Source organism: Diospyros lotus, chromosome 4 (assembly GCF_014633365.1).
Source record: "Diospyros lotus cultivar Yz01 chromosome 4, ASM1463336v1, whole genome shotgun sequence".
In the NCBI taxonomy this organism is placed as follows: domain Eukaryota; kingdom Viridiplantae; phylum Streptophyta; class Magnoliopsida; order Ericales; family Ebenaceae; genus Diospyros; species Diospyros lotus.
In genome coordinates, this window is record NC_068341.1 from 9,567,527 (window position 1) to 9,584,212 (window position 16,686).

General features: G+C 36.9%; 2 protein-coding genes across 6 annotated transcripts; both read right to left on the reverse strand.

Annotated features, from left to right (window-relative positions):
- Positions 1 to 191: 191 nt before the first annotated feature.
- On the reverse strand, positions 192 to 6,890 carry LOC127800702 (uncharacterized). Of its 5 annotated transcripts, none has more exons than XM_052335468.1 (3): positions 6,753 to 6,890; positions 5,100 to 5,267; positions 192 to 504 (listed from the first exon to the last, which is right to left on the reverse strand). In XM_052335468.1, exons 2-3 carry the CDS (start codon positions 5,221 to 5,223, stop codon positions 365 to 367), a joined length of 264 nt encoding a protein of 87 aa, XP_052191428.1. In that variant the 5' UTR covers positions 5,224 to 5,267; positions 6,753 to 6,890; the 3' UTR covers positions 192 to 364. The 5 variants fall into 5 exon arrangements, with proteins under 5 accessions (XP_052191428.1, XP_052191431.1, XP_052191429.1 ...); XM_052335471.1 differs by having other exon boundaries at positions 5,100 to 5,214; positions 6,753 to 6,882; XM_052335469.1 differs by having other exon boundaries at positions 5,100 to 5,244; positions 6,753 to 6,805.
- A 2,643-nt stretch (positions 6,891 to 9,533) lies between these two features.
- Positions 9,534 to 10,610, reverse strand: LOC127798817 (thioredoxin-like protein CDSP32, chloroplastic). The gene has a single exon (XM_052332434.1). The coding sequence runs from the start codon at positions 10,534 to 10,536 to the stop codon at positions 9,652 to 9,654; it is 885 nt and encodes a 294-aa protein (XP_052188394.1). The 5' UTR covers positions 10,537 to 10,610; the 3' UTR covers positions 9,534 to 9,651.
- Between the last annotated feature and the right edge of the window lie 6,076 nt (positions 10,611 to 16,686).

Below are 16,686 nucleotides of genomic sequence, written 5' to 3' on the forward strand. Positions count from 1 at the left end.
AAAAATAAGTAACATATTTTAAATAAAAATACAAAGAAAACTTAAAAAATTTCAAAAATCTTTTATTTTATTTTATTTTGAGACCAAATAAAAATTCTACTATTCTGACAAGAAATCACACACATTATTGTCAAATTTTTTAGCGTCTGGCTTTTCAAAGATAAAATATATAAACATTTTCCTAACCAATATGTAAAATATATCACATATAAATTCAAGATTAATATTTATAGCACTTGAGAGAGAATCTGGATCAGCCAGATCCAAACCAAGCCCATAAATAAATGTGAACCAAATTGCAGGAAAGACAACATTTGAACAGGGGGAGAGTTAAATAGAAAGTTTGATAAAATGCAGTGCATAATCAATGACCTTGCATATCAAGCATCTCATCCAAACCTTTCAATTTCCCTGTCCCTTCTCCAAGCAAGAACCGGATCCTCTGCCTGTCACAGCAATCACGATTTTGCTCCATCTCTTGTCTAATTATCTGCGTCAGTTCAGCTGTATCCATCACAATTTCGGCAAAAACAATTAGGCTAGCATGCATAGTTGAGAACTTCTATTCAAATTTGACCGTGATTGTGTGCAAGCTCAGAAGATGGAAGACGTAAATAAATTATTATTCACATTCATTCTACGCTGCCAGTTAGAGAGTGAAACTAGTGGCAAGATGGCAAAAATGTAAGCATGAACTTGAAAATTCTAAATTTTGGATACAGAAATTTGAGTGCTAACAGAGTGATAAGAAGCATAAATATACAAGGCTGAGGGGCATTTGACCGGTTTGTCTTGATGTCATACAAACAAGCATAAATCGTTTCTTTAGAGAATGTAAAATGCACTACCAAAAACAAAAAAATCAGCATCAAAGCATCAAAGGAAAAGAATGTGGAACAAATTGTGCATGGTAATGTCCAAAGTAAAGGTGGGGGAGAGACAGAGATTCAAATTTGCTAGCTCAGTGGAGAACTAGAAATTGTGTCCCATTTAATTTGTTTTTCTACTTTATTGCTACCAAAAACTTGCCCAGGTTTTTGAAGAATGAAGCATACTGTTAGGTGATTTATGAGGAGGAAAGGGATGAGGAAGAAGAAGATGTACAGGAGGCCGAAATAGGGGATGAATCAGGGGAAGGGGGAGACCTGGTCAAGTTAAGGGAGGTGGTGGAGCTATCCCTCAACTCGGTAGTGGGATTAACCCCTCTACAAACCATGAAAGTAAAAGGGGAAGTGGGGGGACAAGAGGTGGTGGTCTTAATTGATAGTGGGGCTTCCGATAATTTTATAGCAGCTGAATTGGTGCAGAAATTAGGGCTGACCTGGACTCAAACAAGAGGATATGGGGTGATCATGGGGTCGGGGATGGCTGTCTAGGGGGTGGGAGTGTGTAAGGGGATAGTCTTAACGCTGCAAAATATGGAAATAGTGGAGGATTTTCTGTCATTGGAGCTGGGGAGTTCAGATGTGATCCTTGGAATGAAGTGGTTGGCTTCCTGGGAGAGACCCAAGTTGATTGGGGCTCATTGATGATGAGATTTAAGGCCGGGGGGGGGCACACCGAAACACTGCACGGAGATCCCAGCCTTAGTAAAACCTTGGTGACATTGAAATCGATGATGAGGGCATTCAGAGAAAATGGGGAAAGGGTGCTACTTGAATTGGGGAGCTTGACTGATGTGGAAAACAAGACTGGAGAGGCTGTTCCAGATCACTTACATGAGCTGCTAGCAGAGTTCAAATAGGTGTTTGAGGAGCCGCCCCGGGGGGGGGTCTTCCCCCGCACCGGAAGCGGGACCGTGCAATTACACTGCAACCAGGGGTGCCACCAGTGAATGTTCGGCCTTATCAGTATCCCCAATTTCAAAAAAATGAGATTGAAAGGCTGGTTAGGGAGATGTTGGCAGCCGGGCTTATCAGGCCAAGTGTGAGTTCATTTTCCAGCCCGGTATTGTTGGTAAAGAAGGACGGAGGATAGAGATTTTGTGTTGACTACAGAGCGTTAAACAAGATAACTATTCCTAATAGATATCCCATTCCAGTTATGGAAGAATTATTGGATGAACTGAATGGGGATGCTGTCTTTTCCAAGTTGGACTTAAAATTGGGGTATCATCAAATTCGAATCAATCATAAGGACGTTCCTAAGATTGCTTTTCGCACACATGAGGGACATTATGAATTCTTGGTTATGCTGTTTGGTACTAATGCCCCCACCACATTTCAATCCTTGATGAATGAGATCTTTAAGGAGCAACTGAGGCAATTCATTTTTGGTATTTTTTGATGACATTCTGGTCTATAGTAGGGATATGGCTGAGCATAAGGAGCATTTGAGGTGTGTTTTGGGGCTACTAGCAGTGCATCGGTTGTATGCTAATGCGAAAAAGTGTCAGTTTGGGCAGTGGGAGGTTAAGTACTTGGGACACGTCATTTCTCATGAAGGGGTGGCTGCGGATAACTCCAAAATTAAGGCAGTCATGAAATGGCCTAGTCCTAAATCCTTACAAGAGCTTCGGGGATTTTTGGGTCTTACGGGGTACTATCGAAGGTTTGTGAAGAATTATGGGAAGCTGGCTTGGCCATGACAAACCACCTTTGGGAAGGGAATTTTTTCTGGGATGAGTTAGCAGAACAAGCCTTCCAATCTCTTAAAAGAATGATGACTGAACTTTCGGTGTTGGCCTTACCGAATTTTTCCAAGGAATTCGTTGTGGAGACTGATGCATCCGGGCATGGTTTGGGAGCTGTTTTGATGCAGAAGCAGCGACCTATCGCTTTTTTCAGCCATTCCCTAAATCCCAGAGGCCGACAGAGGTTAGTGTATGAGAGAGAGCTGACAGGCATGGTGTTTGCGGTGAGGAAGTGGAGACACTATTTGATGGGGCAGAAATTTGTTATTCGGACAGACCAACAAAGCTTAAATTTTTTAATGGAACAAAGGGTGCTCAGTTCAAAGTGTCAAAAATGGGTCATGAAGTTAATGGGATATGATTGTGAGATTCAATATCGACGCGGGTTGGAGAACTGGGCAGCAGATGCCCTCTCGCGCCTCCAAACTTCCATTTCATTATTGACTCTCATAATTCCCTAGGTGGTGCAACTGGACCAACTTAAGAAGGAGGTGGAGGAGGATGCGGCACTGCAACTCATAGTTAAGGAGGTGAAGGCTGATCCCACTAGAAAACCTGGGTTCACCTTGGTAGATGGTTAATTATTGTTCAAGAGGAAGCTGTATCGTTCAAGAGGAAGCTGTATCTACCTAAGGGATCCACCTTGATTCCTTTAATGCTGAAGAAGGGGCATGATGGGTGGATTGGAGGCCATTTCGGGGTTCTCAAGACCTATAAAAGGATCTCCTCAAACGTGTATTGGGTGGGGATGAAGAGGGACATTCAACAATATGTCCGTAATTGCCTTGTGTACCAACAGAATAAGTATGAAGCGTTATCACCCAGTGGGTTGCTACAACTGCTTCTAGTTTCGCGCCAAATTTTGGGAGGACGTGTCCATGGATTTCATTGAAGGGCTGCCAAGATCAGGGGGGAGGGATACAATATTGGTGGTGGTCGATCGATTAAGCAAATATTACTGTAAAACACCCATTCACAGCAGCAAGCATAGCAAAGATCTTTGTGAAGGAGGTTGTCAGGCTACACAGGGTTCCAAACTCTATCATCTCCGATCAAGATAAAAAAAAATTTAGTCATTTTTGGGTGGAGCTATTCCAATGGCACACACTCAATTGAACATGAGCAGCTCCTACCACCCACAATCCAATGGACAAACAGAGGTCTTAAATCACACCTTAGAGACATATCTTCGTTGTTTTTGTTCGTCCAAACCTAAGGCGTGGTGCAACTAGTTGCCATGGGCAGAATACTGGTACAATATTTCCTTTCATGCGTCCTCAAAATTAACTTCGTTCCAAATTGTCTATGGGTGCGAATCTCCCCCATTATTGAGATTTGAGACGGGTACTACATCAGTTTATGCAATCTAACAACAACTATTGGAGCGAGACTCAACTCTTGATGAATTGCAGTCCCAATTGTTAAAGGCTCAAGTTCGGATGAAGGAAATAGCAGATAAGAAGCGGCAAGATATGCAGTTTGACGTGGGTGATATGGTTTATGTAAAAATTTGGCCCCATTGGCAAAAGATGTTGGCGAAGAGACTGAATGAGAAGTTAGCACCGAGGTTCTATGGGTCGTTTCCAGTGGAGAGGATCGGTAATGTGGCCTACAAGCTGACCTTACCACATTCTAGTGCTATCCACCCCATGTTCCATGCATCGCAGCTGCGCAAGGCTGAAGGAGCAATTAGGGAAATCCTTGAAATTCCTGATCAGCTTTTAGCTGAGCTGGAAATGATAGTGTCACCGGAATTTCTGTTGGGAATAAGGCCAAGCACAGGGGAAAATGTAAGGAACCTTGATGTCCTTATTCAATGGAAGGGGCTGCCCCCATTGGAAGCAACATGGGAGCCTTACCATCATATTCTACTTTAATTTCCAGAATTCCACCTTGAGGACAAGGTGAGACTTATGGGCGGGAGTGTTGTTAGGACCCACATTAAACAAACTTATCAAAGAAGAAGGAAGGAAGGGAAAAGTGGTGGGGACCATAGGGGCAACCAAGTAAAATGACTCAAGGGTAGAAGAGTCACAAGTTAGTTAGAAGGGAATAATCGGGCATGGGCTGGAGTGAGCAGGGGAGAAGGTATAAAAGGGAGGAGAGAAGGAGAGAGAAGGTGTGGAAAAATCTGTTGGAGAAGTCGCGGGAGAGAGAGGCCCTCTCGAATAGGCCTGTTTTTGTCTTCTTTCATTGTATTGGTTGTCATTCATTGCTGAAGCTACTGAGGAACTCTTACTGTTTTGGAACAAAAATTCAATCAATTGTTTAGAGGTACTATCACATACATTAGTAAAACGAAAGGAAATGGCTAAATGAGGTGTCAGGAGAAATACTGATTTGGCCAGATCGAAAAAAAAACAAAAAAAAATCCTGTGAGTTCCTTTAATTAATGAAATATTTTCTACTTTTCTCCTTTCTATTCAGGTAACGAGTCAAGAAATTATTCTTCAAAATCAGGAACTACCTCTAGCATGAGGTGGGGCTCTTCTAGCAGTCCTCAATGCCTGTCTATACAGCTTCAAAACTTGAGCACGAATGATGAAATCCTGCAGATCCAAGTAGAGAGCCATGACAGTTCTCTTCCACATGACATATTTTCACGTCAGCATCTGTCTTGGGTAACAAAATCAATCTGCATAGCAAAATGAACCCCCAATGGCAACTTTCATAGGAGTAAAACATAACTAGCATATCAAAGCATAATTTAAGGATGTTGACAAGGTCTAAATCAATCCAATTTACTGAGAGCATCCAGTGCATTCATAAATTCAATTTTAATTAGCCCTTGGGCACTATTGTCTAAGCAATGAGATTGATCATTTCCTACATAATTAGTAGCTATGCTAAAGAGGCAGGCTATGCCACGACTTCGATCAACGTTACTCATGAATTTGATATAAATAAGTTGTTGCAGCAAAGGAAAAGGCAGGGATGCGGGAGGGAGCAATAGGGAAGGGGAAGTCTATGCCAGAACTGCCAAAGATTAACTTTCATTAGTTGATATAAACATTGACTGATTTAGATCAGGAACTTGCAATTTGAAACAACATAATAATGACAGTTAACATATCTGTGCTGAAGGGTAGTAAGCAAAAATATCAGTGGCAAAGGCAAAAGCCAATAGACTCAATGTTTCATAATTGCTTCTTTACTGATCAAAATATGTGAATGGTTTTCAAAAATTAAAATGAACAGCCCCTATTATTCATGCCCTTTGGTTTTGGTGGTGGTTGGGGGCGCGAGGAATAGAAAGGGAGATGAAGATGCAGATGTTGAGTTATGAACGAAGCTGATAGCAAATCCCTCTTACAACAGAAGCTCTTCCCACAAAGGCACTATCATTTTTTGTTGAAGCTGGACAACTGAGTTAGTGACCCTTATTTTTCCAGTAAAATGACATGAATGCTCTCTCTAAGGTAGTTGGAAGTGTAATCCACATGCAGTTGGTGGCGTTCAATGGGCAATTCAAGTGTTTTTTCTGTAGAAGTGTTGAACTTAATCCCATCTAGGGTGGTTCATGCATGCATTTTGTAATCATTGGACTATCCCTTCACAACCAAAACTGTGTTTTCAGGTGATGTGCTTATCTACAACGGATTCAAAAAGAAAGCAGAACAAAAAAACAAAAACAAAACAAAACAAAAGAACTCATACAACTACTTCAAGTATCCTATCCTCGCGTTTAAGGTGCTAAAATACAGAAAGAGCAAAAGAATCACCAAAACCAACAATCCCGTTCACAGATCTTCAATCCAAAACAAATCAAAGAGAATTGCAAATCTTAAGTCCAGATTCTATTTACTCTCAATTCGATTTCTATGCAGTGCTATATCGACAGAATGAGACATCTGTTCTGCGACAGACAGAATCACAACAACATAAACCGTGAAATCTCAATTAAAATTCTCTCACAATAGAAGAAAGCATTGATTTCAACGAACTTCCACCAGAAATTATCGCCAGTAGAGAAACAACAATAGAATCGGAACAGAATCAACTGAGCATCTATTCAACCCGTCTGTTCCAGAATCTAGCTTTAAATCCTCAACAACAGCTGTAGATGTAAAATTGCAGCAATAAGAAACTGAAATAGCTCGGTGATTTGTTATTGCCGTACCTTAGATGACCGAGACCCTTCGTTGTCGTAAGGCTCCGCTCTCTCTGGAAGGGGAAGGTTCGGCGCTAGGTGAAGCTGCTTCAGTGAAGGAAGCTGCCGTAATGCTGCGACCGTGCACCCGTACCGACAATCTTGCACCGCCCCGACTCTGTCACTACCCGACCCGCCTTAAGTTTGGTTTTTTCCCTTCAACTATGGTTATTTTGGAATCATATTATATCGGAAAATTTAATAGCAAATTATGAAGAGAATTATATGGTAATGACGATTTTATAATTAAAGTTTATTTTTATAAATTTATTTATCTTAATTTGATGAAATATAAATTATTACATTATTCTATTAAAATTTCCATAGTCCCACCCTAGCTAGGTTTGAATTGATATAATTTATGTTGCACGAAAACGAGAAACGTTTTTATATTGAAAACAGAAACGTGGAAACAGACGTTTTTCAAAAAAATAGACATAAATAGGGTTCGAAATGAGAATAAGAAACGTTTCGAAAACAGAAAAACGGTACCTATAAAGTGTTTCTGTATAACATAGGATATAATGAATAGCGTTTAAAAAATTGGCGAGACACGTGAAAATTATTTTATAGATTAAAAAGGTATATATTGCCCAACATATTACAAATAGGCATATATAAATTAGATAGTATACACCTTTAATTATAATAATAATAATAATATATTAAGTCTTAATCTCTTTTTAGAAGTCTTAATATCACTAATTAAACCTGGTGGGTTACATGAAATTCTAACTCATTTACAGTAATGTTATTTTTATATTAATTTTTTATATTTATAAAATTATAAGTACTTTTTTTAAGAAGTTAACAACACTTTTTTTTATAAATTATGAAATATTTTTAAATATTAAAAAAATATTTTTTTAAAAAGTGTTTATAGTTTTTAAAACTAAATACTTTCTATTATGTAAAAGTGTTTATAATTTTTAAAAATTAAAAATATTTTTAATTCTTAAAGAACTTATAATTTCTGAATAATAGTTGATAACTTTAAACAAATATTATTAATTACTTAAAAAGTACTTATAATTTTACGAGTATAAAAAATTAGTATACAAAAATATTATCATTTAATTCTAAGAAAAATTACATGCAATACTCGAGTTTGGGATAGTTGCAAAAATTAATTATAATATTTTAAAAAATACAATAAATATCTCTAAAGTTTAATATTATGTTATAATTTCTATAATTTTATTAATTAACTTATTAAATATTATAAAATGACTAAATTATATTTATACATAAAACTCTCTTTTTCTTTCATTTCACTCATTTCCTTTCCTATCTCTTTCCCTTTTTCTCTAATGATACTTTCACAGTCGTGGTGTGAAAAATCAACACCATCTCTATGTATTTCACTCAATCTCTCTCTTTTGACTTTATTTTTTTTTTCTTGTTCTTCTTTTCTCTCTACCACAAGTCTAACAAAATTTTTTTCAAACATTTCTTCTTCTTCTTCTTTCCCTATTATAGGTTTAATAGAGTTCAATCCTAATTTCTATAGATAAAACCTTTACTTTTCTTCTTCCATCTTTATTTTGGGTTTAATAGAATTTATATATATTTAGGTGATGTCAAATCTTTATTTTTCTTTTTTCTTCTTCTTTCTTTCTTGATGTGTTTTGGGTTTGACTAAATTAGATCTAAGTTGTGCCAAACTCTTGTTTTTCTTTTTCTTCTCCTTTTCACTTTATTTTGTATTTGACAAAATCCAAATAAACGTGAGTTCCCTAGGTAATGAAACCATCTTGGTTCATCGCAATATGCTACAATGAGCCTAATGAGTTTCGTGACAACATCAATTTACTTTTTATTTATTTTATTTTTATTTTTAATAGTTCATCACATGCGGGTGATGAAATGCAAGTGATGAACTCATCTAGGTTCATTGTAATATGCTACGATGAGTTTAGCAAGTTTTGTGTTAACGTTAGTTTACTTTTTATTTATTTGATTTTTATTTTTATTTTTTCAATCAGAGCAAAGAACAGAGAGAGAATGAAAGATAAATTAGTTATTTTATCTCTTTATTTAACAGAAAATATCATTATCATTATTATTATTTCTCCAATATTAATTTTTTTTTTTATAATTTCATCAAATCTAGAGAGTATTATTTAGAATTGACTCTTAATTTTATCTTATAAATGTCAGAATGCTTCCTAAAATAAACATATCTTTTGTTGGTCTGATCTTTTCGAACATTGCCTCCCTAATACCTTATAAATGAATATCACACGAAGTTGCATTATTAATTGCTGTCATGCTAATTAACTTGGGGGTGCTAAATTGTGGTCATACTTAAGCACCACCAAAATTGTGGTCATATAATATATATATATATATATATATATGACTAACCGAACCGGAGTATACATATTAAAAAAATATAAAATTAACGTATTGATACCATATATGGTCATATCTCGCTGGCTATATATGTTTATCTCCTTTAATACTTTTCCTTTTTCTTTGAGGCCAATAGTGAAATTTCACATATTAAGAGCCTCTCGCACCTTAATCCTATCATTTTTGCAGAGAAATGAATTACGGAATCTAACACTGAAAATCGAATATGGGATTTATGACCAATTATATAACGACTAGAATTTAAAATTTTTTGAGACTAATACATGTACGATTTTAACTGCTAAATTTTATCAGTGACACAATACTTTTCCTTTTCTACTCCATATATAATAAGCAGGCACAGGATCAAATAAATGGTGGGTGGTGTGTATAAAGTGTCATTAAATCAATATCCAACGAGTATATAATTTATGTATCAAATCCGGATGGCATGATGATTCATTTGCAAATCAAATCAAACCTTTCTTTCTTTCTTTCTTGTTTACAAGGTTAATTAATAGGTGACGCGAACGCCCTGATATCTGAGAATTTCGCCGATTAGCTCGCCTTTCCCGGAGCCCACGTAGCGGCCGCAGATCTCGCCGTCTCTGATGAACAAGAAAGTGGGCACCTGGATCACCTCCATGTCCTTCAAGAACTCCATGCAGCTCTCGTTCTCGTCCCCGTTCATCCTGGCAAACACCACCGTGTCCGCCATCTGCCGCGACAGCTTGACCACCGTCGGGTACACCTTCACGCACGGCCCGCAGTGCTTCAGCCCCACGTCCAGCACGATCAGCTTGCCGTCAGCCTTGTGCCCCTCGATCAGACTCTCCACGTCCTCCCGGCGGTGCAGCTGCTCCACCCGCGAGTGGTTGTCGCCGTAGTACAGCACGTCCCCCATCAGCTGGTCCGGCCCGATCCCCTCCTCCTCGTGGATCTTCTCCATGCTCTTGTAGAAGCTGAAGTGCGGGACCTGGTCGATCTTCTCCCTCTTGCAGAGCTCCCGGGTCTTGTCCGATTCGTCGCCCATGACCAGCAGGAACTCGACGTCGCTGCACGTCCGGCTGAGCTCCACCAGGAAGGGGTAGATCTGGCTGCTCTCCTGGCTGTTGCTGGCTGCGTACTCGACGACCACCAGCTTGTCCTTGGCGGATCGGAGTGCCTCGTCGAATTCCTCCATGCTGTGGACTTTCTGGACTCGCTCGTCGCTCTGAACCTTGGAGGCCGCCGTGGCCTTGGCGACGAATAGGGTTGAGTGAGCTTTTGATTCCAGTTTGGAGGCCAGATTTCTGGGTTTAGTGGAAAGGGAACTGAGGGGATTGATCTTGGTGAGGGAGAGGGAGACGAAGGCGAGATAAGGGGGCGGTTTGGCGAGGTAGTTGGTGATGGCGGCCATGGATGGAGAGTAGTGAAGTAGTGCGTGGAAAGAGCAAAATGGAAGTGTGGAGAGAATATCGATAACAATCGAAGGAGCAGAGAGAGATGATATCCGGTGCTGGGGCAGCATGGGGCTCATATTATCCACACAACTAGGATTCTTTTTGTCAGATTTTTATCTCCGCTATATATATATTAATATATATTTATTTATTTAATGTGGAGCTGGATTTAGCATTTGAAATTTTGTAACTTCTTTTTTTTTTTTTTTACTATTATTATTTTAAATTATGCGTCATCACTTGCGTCCCTCACCGAATCCACCCTTAAGTAATCACAAGAAAGGTAAATCGAGAGATATACTCAAGTGATCAAAGTTTGAGACTGCGTCCACTAACACTTACCAAGAACCATCCCTAAAAAGAATTATTTTCCTAAAAATCAATCTCACACTAATAATCTTTAATATGACTGTATCTTTACAGCCCCTCCTTTATCATTTCGCTGTGTCCTTGGGACTACTTACTATTATTATTATTATTAGTATTAATGATTGATGAACATGAAAAGATACAATTATTGCTCAAGTACTAATAATACATAAGGTTAGGGAATGTCTCTGGGTTTGGCATTAGTATTTGGTTTAAATTGGTTTAAACCAACTAATTGATTTTGATTTGGTTCCTTTTTTATTTACCAAAAACTAAATTTTGACCTTCATTCGCTTTTGACTTTTGACCTTAGTTGATTGCAAAAAATAAGATTAATTATTTTACAAAACTAGCACATGATTTTAATTGTAATAATTATTTTCAAATATTTTTTTTATTTTAATTTTTTTTAACATACCATTCATAGGGTTTTCGTTGGAAAACTCTCGAAAAAGTCAATTCAAACCCAAGAGAATGCCTCATCCTAGAAGGGTCTTCGAGAGTCTAGTCACACTGAAGATCCAACCAATCTTCTAAAGACGATTCGAGGGCTAGTTTTCCCCAAGACTTGGCCGACTAGCCTTTGAAACCTTTTGAGAGACACATCTCCCATTACTTCAACCTAATGTTGTTTCACATAACACAACCTGCCTTTTTTTGGGCCACGTTCCCTAAGGAGATTTCTCACTAAAGTCATCCTGAAGCTTGACTTAGAAACACTCTTATCCAAAAGGTCGTGCCACATGTCCTAAGGTGTCATGTGTCCTCATCTTCAAGGATTCTTTTTTTGAATATGAAGACTTTTCCCTAACTCTTTGGCATAAACTCTTTCAAATACTTTTCGCTCTTCAAGGAGCACCATCCAACACTCATCTATATTGCATTTTCATCCTTTAGCAGCATGATCGTGTTTGATTGATTTAGGCATTAAAGAGGCCATGCGGGACAAATCCTTGCCTGCTTTCTGACTATTTATTGTTTTGCAGGTCAGAAGACCCAAACCAACAAGAGTCCCCTTGGATGACCCATTTACAGCTCTCTTAAAAACCCTTCCATGGCTTCACACACCCGAAGACTCTTCTCATTCCGAAGCAATCCTTCTGCAAGACCGCCTTCGATACCACAGAGAGCTCCCTTGCTCTCCATAGCTCTCTTAGACAGGCTTTGTTCTTCCACCTTTGCATACAAATTCTAATAGAATTTTTTTCTTCTCTAAGTGTGGGGTTTATTAATACCCTAGATGGTTAGACTTATGTCATGTCATTTAATAAATTTAAATTTGATTAATTTTTATTTTTTGTTCTTTTATTTTTATATTTGACTAAATTTGAAATTATTTATTAATCTAACACACTCTTAGTCATCTAACATATGGGTAAATTCATACATATAGTGTAAACAAAGAGTAGAACTGTAATTGGGTGTCCACAAGTCTTTATTTTCTTTTATATTTCATAATAAACCTCAATAATTGCAGCATCAATCATTCCCTGTCCCATTCATTATTTACCATTTGGGTGCGAATAAAGAGCATTTGTTTTGAAGTTTTCTCCTATAAAAATTTACAATGAAATGATGAGAGACATCTTTCACTTATCAGTATCAATTGTTCCTATTTAGATTATTGTTCTTGCGCAGTCTTTTGTCACTTGTGTTCTCGATTTTAGTAGAATAAGTAAATCATATGTGGAGATTTTATCTCACTGTGCAAGACAAGAAATCGAACCCACGATTTATTAATGCGAATCCCAACTTATGATGACTCAATCACTTAATCTATACTCTGGGACGTTCTTATCGTAACTCTTAAGGTCTTTGATGATCCATAGAGAAATGACCTTCGTGTCCTAGTTTAATAATCTCTCATGAGTCTTGCCTCTTCCTCTTCAGCTAATGTATTTTAAGACTCTATGCACATAAATGTTCATTGTTATTCATGCAAATCATAACTATGTTTATTGCAATTGATGTAGTCATTAAGATGACTCAATATACAAAAACTTGATATAATGAATTCAATTAACTATGTTCGGATGGAAAATACAGTGAATAGTTAGGGAATGGACCTAATTAGGTGGGTCCTTGTTAATCCTCGCCTCGACCTATTAAATAACATGCTTGGTTGATCCAATAAGCATTGCCTCAGCCTAGCATATGTCATCTTCAATTGGGTTGGTATACAATGAGAGCACCCTAATTAAGTGTAACAATGAATGAATAGAAAGAATGTGCTGCAATGGAAGACCTTTCAAAACATAGATATCAACACCTATAATAATTACCTCCCACAGCATACATACATACAAGCAAGGGACCTCTTCTTTCAATCTCTTTCATCAACATCTTCAATCTTGTCCAACCTCCCAAATATTGGTATCATTTCACACCCCTACTCTACAATTGTTTACTAGCTTTAGTTTTGTTTGCCAAGTGCCTCTAAACATACTTGTGCTTACTCCATTACCACTTAAGCATCAAGAGACAATTGGGGAACACCCCACTTAAACATTGAAGATAATGAGTGTTCTATATTAACAACAAATTGTCAAGAGAAGATAATAATATTATCCTAAGATTGGAATGAAGTTCAATGACGAGAATGAAGTTTTTAAATTTTACAAAAATTCCAATCTTTCCCTATTTTGAACCCTTCAGTTGAGACAGAGCAAAGGTCTAACATGTCCTCGTGTTGCCATGGTTGTGGTCATGAAGTTTCTTCACCTTTGAGAGGTGGCTGAATTGAACTATTTGAATGTGCTAGGCTTACATTGAATGTAGCAAAGCTCTGTGCTCCGAAATAATCCTAAGCAAATGTACTATGCTTACATTGAATGCTTTGCATATCAACTTAATTTGATACACATTTTTTCTATTGTAAACTGCTCTAAAGTTGGGTTTAAAACGTTCAATTATCAGTAATTTGGCTATAATTAAAGTAGGCAATCACTCTTAGAATTTAGGTAAGATCAAAACATCAACCCCAAATTGCCATTGAAAGATCTAGTTAAGTGGATAAGATAAGCATCTTGTTGCTACCAAATTCTATAAAACACTACACATCAGGATTAATAGTTTGAAATTATCCATGCCCTTATCTTCCAACCCAAGACCAAGCATTTTACTAAAATTGGAAGGTAAAAAAACAAAAACATGCATTATTGTCACCAAGGCTAGCAAATATTAATGTAAGCAACTTTTACTTATTGAATTCGCTAGAAACCAAAAGCCAAGTCACAAACGACTTATGGGTTAGAATCAATTAGAACAATCTTGACACATTTTTTTATATAGAAAGATTTGAGGGCAATAACCTTACATGCCCGATCAAGTCTCTTTAAATTTTTCTCACAAAAAGTGAGATACAATTGTACCATTTTACACCATGAGAAAATGGAGACCCTTTCCATGAAGGTCTATAATAAAACACACTATACTGTAGATCTAGGGAAAGGCATCAAATATATAATATATGCGTATATATAATAATTGGAACCTCTAGAGCTCAGTTTCCACAGATAAACAAGAAACAAACATGACAAAGGTTGTAAAAGAACGAGTCCAAAATGAACAAAAACCATTTTGAAAAGATAACAAATTGCTCAAACTCAGCTCAGCCATTGGAAATGCATGATCTTTGAGGCTGCAATCGTTGGGCTTCTGCAGCCACTGGCAACCGTCGAGAGTCATGGCCATTGAGAGAATGAGAGAAGAAGGGGAGAGGTTGTTGTTGTGTTAAGAAACATGGGACTCGTTGTTGCTGTTGTTGTTGGCATTGAGATCTTCATTTGACTAAGCATTAATGAAACCCCTTAGAGTTTTGATTTGGGGTTGGCCATGGAAGCCAAGAAGATTAAGATTCGCAAACAAATGGCAATCCTCGCTTTGTTTGTTAGGTTCAGGGGTGGCAAAATCTGCATCTGAGATTAGATTCAAAGGCTTTTGGATGCAATCTTATTGGAAACAGCCGAGCTTTCACTTGTCAATCCTATGTTTATCTGTAAGAGATGCTACCATTCTTACTCAATAGCACAATCCAAGCCCCTTTAATAAGCCAAGCCCATATCACTAAATCAAACATGAAAGCAAAATCCATAATTTGTAAAAATGTACACGAAGCTCCCTGCACACGAGGCTTTGGTAAAACCATAATCGTATATAACCTTCCTGGCTTCCTCTTTATCTTTTTGTAAAAAGGTAGTTTTTTGAACCCAGAACCATGATATTAGCAACCTAAAATCAAAACCCATAACATTTATTAATGCAGAAACGAGAACAAGAGTTAAAAATGCTTCATCGATCTTGTATTCATTTAGATCTCAACCTTATATATTGACCAAAACCTATTGACTAATTTACAGAAATTCCATTGAGAAACAATAGCAAGCAATAATATTAAAACTAACTAATAAGTCCAACATAACAAAAAATACACCACTGTCACAAAATACAAAATGAACCAAAATACAATAGATGATAATACTTTCCCTCAAGATGGACTATGAATATTCATAACAACCATCTTGGATAATAGAAGAGACAATTGAAGAGCTGGTAAAGGCTTGGTAAACAAATATGCCAATTGATGAACAGATCGAATGGGTAGGAACTTGAAAACACTAGGTTGCGTTCTCTTTGATTTTCAATTTTCAATTTTGAGTTTTGAATTCATTTTCAGTTTTCTGTTTTGGTTGTCTGTTTTTAGAAAATTGAAAACACGTTCTCTTTATTATTTTGAAAAACTATTTCTGAAAATAGAAAATTAGAAAACGTGTTCTCTTTGAAATTTTGAAAATAAATTTTTAATAATATTTTATACAAAAAAAATTGATTACTCAGTAAATTAGAAATATTTAATATTAATATATTATTAAAAAAATATATACATTTTAAAGTTAATGAATTTTGTAATATTTTTTCCCATTACAATAGTAAAATATGAATAAATACATAAATAAATGTGTTTTGAGTTTAAAGTTTATTTTGAATGAAAACACTCAAAACAACTTTTTGTTGTTTTGAGTTTTCTTTACAATTTTTTTTTTTTTGTTTTCAAAAATGCATTTTTAAAAACAATAAAGAGAATGCGTTTTCATTATTTTAGAAAATTGAAAACTAAAAATGACTTGAAAACAACAAAGAGAACGCAACCCTAGTTGCCAGTTTATCTCGAACAAAATGGCAGTCCAACTCGATGTGTTTTGTCTGCTCGTGAAAAATCGGGTTGGATGCAATATGAACCACAGCTTGATTATCACAAAATAAGATAGCAGGAGAGAGAGCAAAAGCTAAGAAATCAGTAAGAAGTTGATGTAACCATATAGTCTCACTGGCTATAGCAGCAAGAGCCCTATATTCAGCCTTTGCTAAAGATCGAGATATTGTACTTTACTTCTTAGCCTTCCAAGAAACCAAAGCATCACCAAGGAAGATATAAAAACCCGTGACAGAACATCTTATATCTAAACAAGAGCCCCAATCAGCATTTGAGAATGCTTGGATATGCAAAGAAGAAGAAGTAGAGAAAAATAGTCTTTATCCAGGAGAAGATTTTAGATACCTCAATAGATGTTGGACTGCATCAAGATGTGGTTTTCGAGGCTGAGAAACATATTGGCTGAGCTTATGAACAACATAAGTAATGTCAGTACGGGATATAGTAAGATAAAGCAAATTACCAATGAGTCGTCTATAGGCAAATACATCCTCAACCAAATCACCATCAGTAGAACTCAATTTAA